Genomic DNA, 3,978 nt, shown 5'->3' on the forward strand with positions numbered 1-3,978 from the left:
AGGCAGGCGAATTTCTGAGTTCGAGGCCAGCCTGGTCTACAAAGTGAGTTCCAGGACAGCCAGGGCTATACAGAGAAACCCTGTCTCAAAAAAAAAAAAAGAATTCAAGGTTTGGACACAGTGGTGTGCATCTTAGATCCCAGCACTCTCAGGTGGGTCTCTGAGAGTTTGAGCCCAGCCTGGTCTACATAGTGAGTTCCAGGACAGCTGGGGCTCTATAGAGAGAGCTTATCTCAAAAATAAATAAATAAATAAATAAATAAATAAATAAATAAATAAATAAAAGAAACAAAGAAAGCATTCCAAGCCATTTCTGGACTATATAGCAAGACCCTGTCTCAAGAACAAAATAAGCAAGTGAATGAATTAGAAAGAATTCCAAACATTAGATAGCCCTTATCGAAGGTGGGATACGTGACCTGATGCATCATTGTGAGGAATACAAATAACACACAAATATTGTTTAACCTAGGGTGAGTAATAGGTATCTAATAATAGAGGATGGATTAGTTTATTTTAGTATTCTATTGAATTTTTAAAATGAATTGATTCTTAAAATTTGTATTACACTTATGATATTTAGTATAATGTTACATATTACTAAGTCTGAGTGCATGCATATGCCACAGTATTGGAGGTCAGAGGACAACCTGTGCAGTTGGTTCTCTCCTTCTGCTACATGAGTCCAGGGAACAAACTCAGAGCTTTGGGCTTGGTGTCAGGCACTGTTACCTTTACTCGTCTTGCCAGTCCACTTTATATTTTAAAAATTATTTTACTTTTTGTTTCATTTTGAGATAAGGTCTTAGGTAACCCCTAAATTCCTTGTCTAGCAGAGGATAACCTTGAAGTCCTGACCCTGCCTCCACCTCCCAGGTGCTAGGATTATGGGTATACAACAGTAAGCCTAGCTTTAAATCAATTTTATTTACAAATGAAATATATCAACACCCAGACAGCTACCCCAGAGGCACTGAAATTTATATGTAAATAAACACCATCCTAGAAACCTTGAAGCCAACAGGAAGACAACAGATGTTTCTAAAATGGGCTGTTTACTTCATCTGTGAAACTTTGAAATCCCACATTTTAAACAGGATGTGGAGCAGCAGTGGAGAGAGCTGTATGAGGAAATGGAGAAACAGAAGGAGGCGGAGGAGACCAAGAAGAAGAGGGAAAAGGAGAGAGCCAGGCAAGAGGACGTCTGGGGACTAGATGAGGAGGATGAGGAGGACGCTGAAGAGGATGACGAGGAGGAAGCAGAGGAAAGACCCAAGCAGGAAGGCAGTGCAGAGAGGGCATCTCTGGACCAAAAGGGAGTCCACTTTGATCAGAAGGATGAACTGTAACTGCAGAGACACTGGGTATGGCAGAAGTCAGAAACGGTGCTTAGAAAGGGAAATGGGCACGTGCTTAGCAAATTATGGAAAGTAAAATGACTCATTCTTTTTAGATAAACTTTGAATTTATATTTCTACTCCCCTTCCCTGCTCTATTTGCTCACTGGTAGAAAGGGAATGATAATTTTATCTCATGAAATGGCCCTAGGGACTGAATGAGGTAATGCCTATAAAGTGCCCAAAGTAAATACATTGTAAAAAAAAAAAATGTAGTAGTTAAAACTACTATCATTATCATGGTGTTTATGAAATTAATTGTTGGTAAATAAGTTTCTATATAAATTTGGATCTTAGTTTCAACTGGGGTTTTTCTTTTGCTTAAATATATGCAATTCTTAGTATTTACGGGGTAGTGCTAACAGTTGTACCCAATGTTTCCTTTTTTGAATGTATTAAACTCCTAAAGCCAAAATCAGAACATCCTTTAAACATTTGGAAAAATACTTCAAGAAAGTCACTTTGTTTGCCTGCTGTTCTTGCCTTATGTTTAAACAACTGTTACTTGTTTGCAAGTTTGCTTGTCTTATTTCTATCTTTTTTGTTCCACCGGCTCACAGCATCATTATCTCTTGCGTTCTTGTAGTTCTTTATAGATTAGAAAGTATTTTCCCACAAATTCGCGGTGTGCCTACAATGCATCTATTCAGTCTTACAGAGGTCACTGCAGAGACCATTGCTATCTTCATGTTACAGACACAGAAACTTGTTCAGGGTCAGTCAGTAAGGGGCGGGCCAGGATCTGATCTCAGGTTCATCTGGCTGAAAAGTTTAGCCTTCTACTGCACCAGGCTATTTGAATGAATATCTACTAGTACAAAATACAGACAGTACATAACCTGTTACATGGAAGTAATGTCCTTATATCCTTTTAGTTTGGTTTTGTTTTAATCCAACAGTTAAGGAACCAGTAAACTCTAGGGTTACAAACACAAATCAAGGTACTCACTAAATATCCACAGGAAAGCATGAACCCCTATCCTCAACTACATAGTGACCTCAAGGCCAACCTGGACTAAGACCCTATCTCAAAAAAGCAACCAACCAACCAACCAAACCATCAACTCACTCTGCCTATGCCTGCAGGTTTCAGAGACAACTTCATAAAGACAGTAACCTTTGAGCCAGGTATTGAAGAACACAAGAAAATGTAGAACAGATTTGCAGTTAAAGCACAAGGAGCCTGGATAACAGGAAGTGGAGTCATCAGATCAGTGAGAGTGGCAGGAAGTTCCTCCTTCCTCCCTGGAAGCTGGGACCTAGTCAGCTTGTTTTGTTTCTTAGAAAAACTAAACGTTTCATTTTTAAAAGAATATCTTTTATTTATCCTTTGGCATTTGTATACATGTATACATGAGCACTTTTTTTTTTTTTTTTTTGGTTTTTCGAGACAGGGTTTCTCTGTATAGCCCTGGCTGTCCTGGAACTCACTTGGTAGACCAGGCTGGCCTCGAACTCAGAAATCTGCCTGCCTCTGCCTCCCGAGTGCTGGGATTAAAGGCCTGTGCCACCAGGCCCGGCTATACATGAGCACTTTAATCCTCATTTGAGACAGGTTCCCACAGTCTCACCCTGTTGCCCTGATTGGCAGAGAGTTTACTATGAAACATATACTGGCTTTGAACTTCCTCATACCTCAGCCTTTGAGTGCTGGAATTGCATGCATGCAAAAACTGCTCAGCTCCTAGTGGTGGGTCTTGGATTTTTAGAATATTCTAGATTAGGAGACAGTACGTTGAGTAAAAAAGAAGCTAACCATTAAAACATGAGTTTCATCTCCGAGTTTCACATGGTAGAAAGAACCAACTCTTGTAAATTGTCTTCTGACTTCTACACATATGCAGTATATATACATATAAATTAATAAATATTTTAAAAACAATTTTAAGTGGCAGTTGGGTGTGGAAAGAAACTTGGAAAGATTAGCACCTGCCAGCCCATAGACTGTAGAGAGTTTTCATAGCCTGGGGCGGGGCATGGGGGGTTGGGGTGGTGGCCAAGGCACACCAACCCACAAAAGGCAGTTTCAAAATAATATCAAGTTTTAAGATATTGTACATGAGCTGACTAAGATCTCTCTGGAACTGCTTGATACCAAGCACATTGGGACATCACTTTTGAGATAGCAGCTCAGACCCAGACAAGGGTGAAGAGAGGAGCTTTATGCAGCTAATTCTGTGGCACAAACCAGTTTTTCTTCCACTGAAGCAGTCGGGAGAGCATGCAATGGTCCCCTCAGCATTAAAGTGCACGCGATACTCTCTGTGAGCAGTGAGAAAGGGGAGAGACATGAAACAAACTTGCTCTGAGGGCTGTGGATGAGTGACAGAGTGTGTATCTAATGTGAACAGGACCCTAGTACTGGAAGAACTAAGGGCTGGGTCTCAGAGGTCTCTTTATCTTAATTTGATTACTTCTAATGAATAAAGTAAAAACTAAGGTTGTCCAAAGATACCTAAAGCTAGGACCTTAACAATGCAGTATTTGTTTTGTTCGGGCTAACTCTTCCTAGAATTCCCTTTCCTATTTGACCTGGCCTTGTACATAGTAGCAAGGTTTCCCAAGATGGAGTCTCTGCCTG

General features: G+C 40.2%; 1 protein-coding gene across 4 annotated transcripts in view; it reads left to right on the top strand.

The window, feature by feature from the left end:
* LOC110323460 (calreticulin-like) overlaps positions 1-1,918 on the top strand; it is a 59,597-nt gene extending 57,679 nt beyond the window's left edge. For 3 of the 4 annotated variants that reach the window (XM_021200687.2, XM_021200690.1, XM_021200691.1), the window contains exon 9: positions 1,098-1,918. In XM_021200687.2, the coding sequence (XP_021056346.2) occupies positions 1,098-1,349 (252 nt within the window). In that variant the 3' untranslated portion in view covers positions 1,350-1,918. The remainder of the gene's footprint in view (positions 1-1,097) is intronic. The other variant, XM_021200688.1, reaches the window with a different exon arrangement.
* Positions 1,919-3,978: the final 2,060 nt, after the last annotated feature.

This window comes from Mus pahari, chromosome 6 (genome assembly GCF_900095145.1).
Source record: "Mus pahari chromosome 6, PAHARI_EIJ_v1.1, whole genome shotgun sequence".
Classification (NCBI taxonomy): domain Eukaryota; kingdom Metazoa; phylum Chordata; class Mammalia; order Rodentia; family Muridae; genus Mus; species Mus pahari.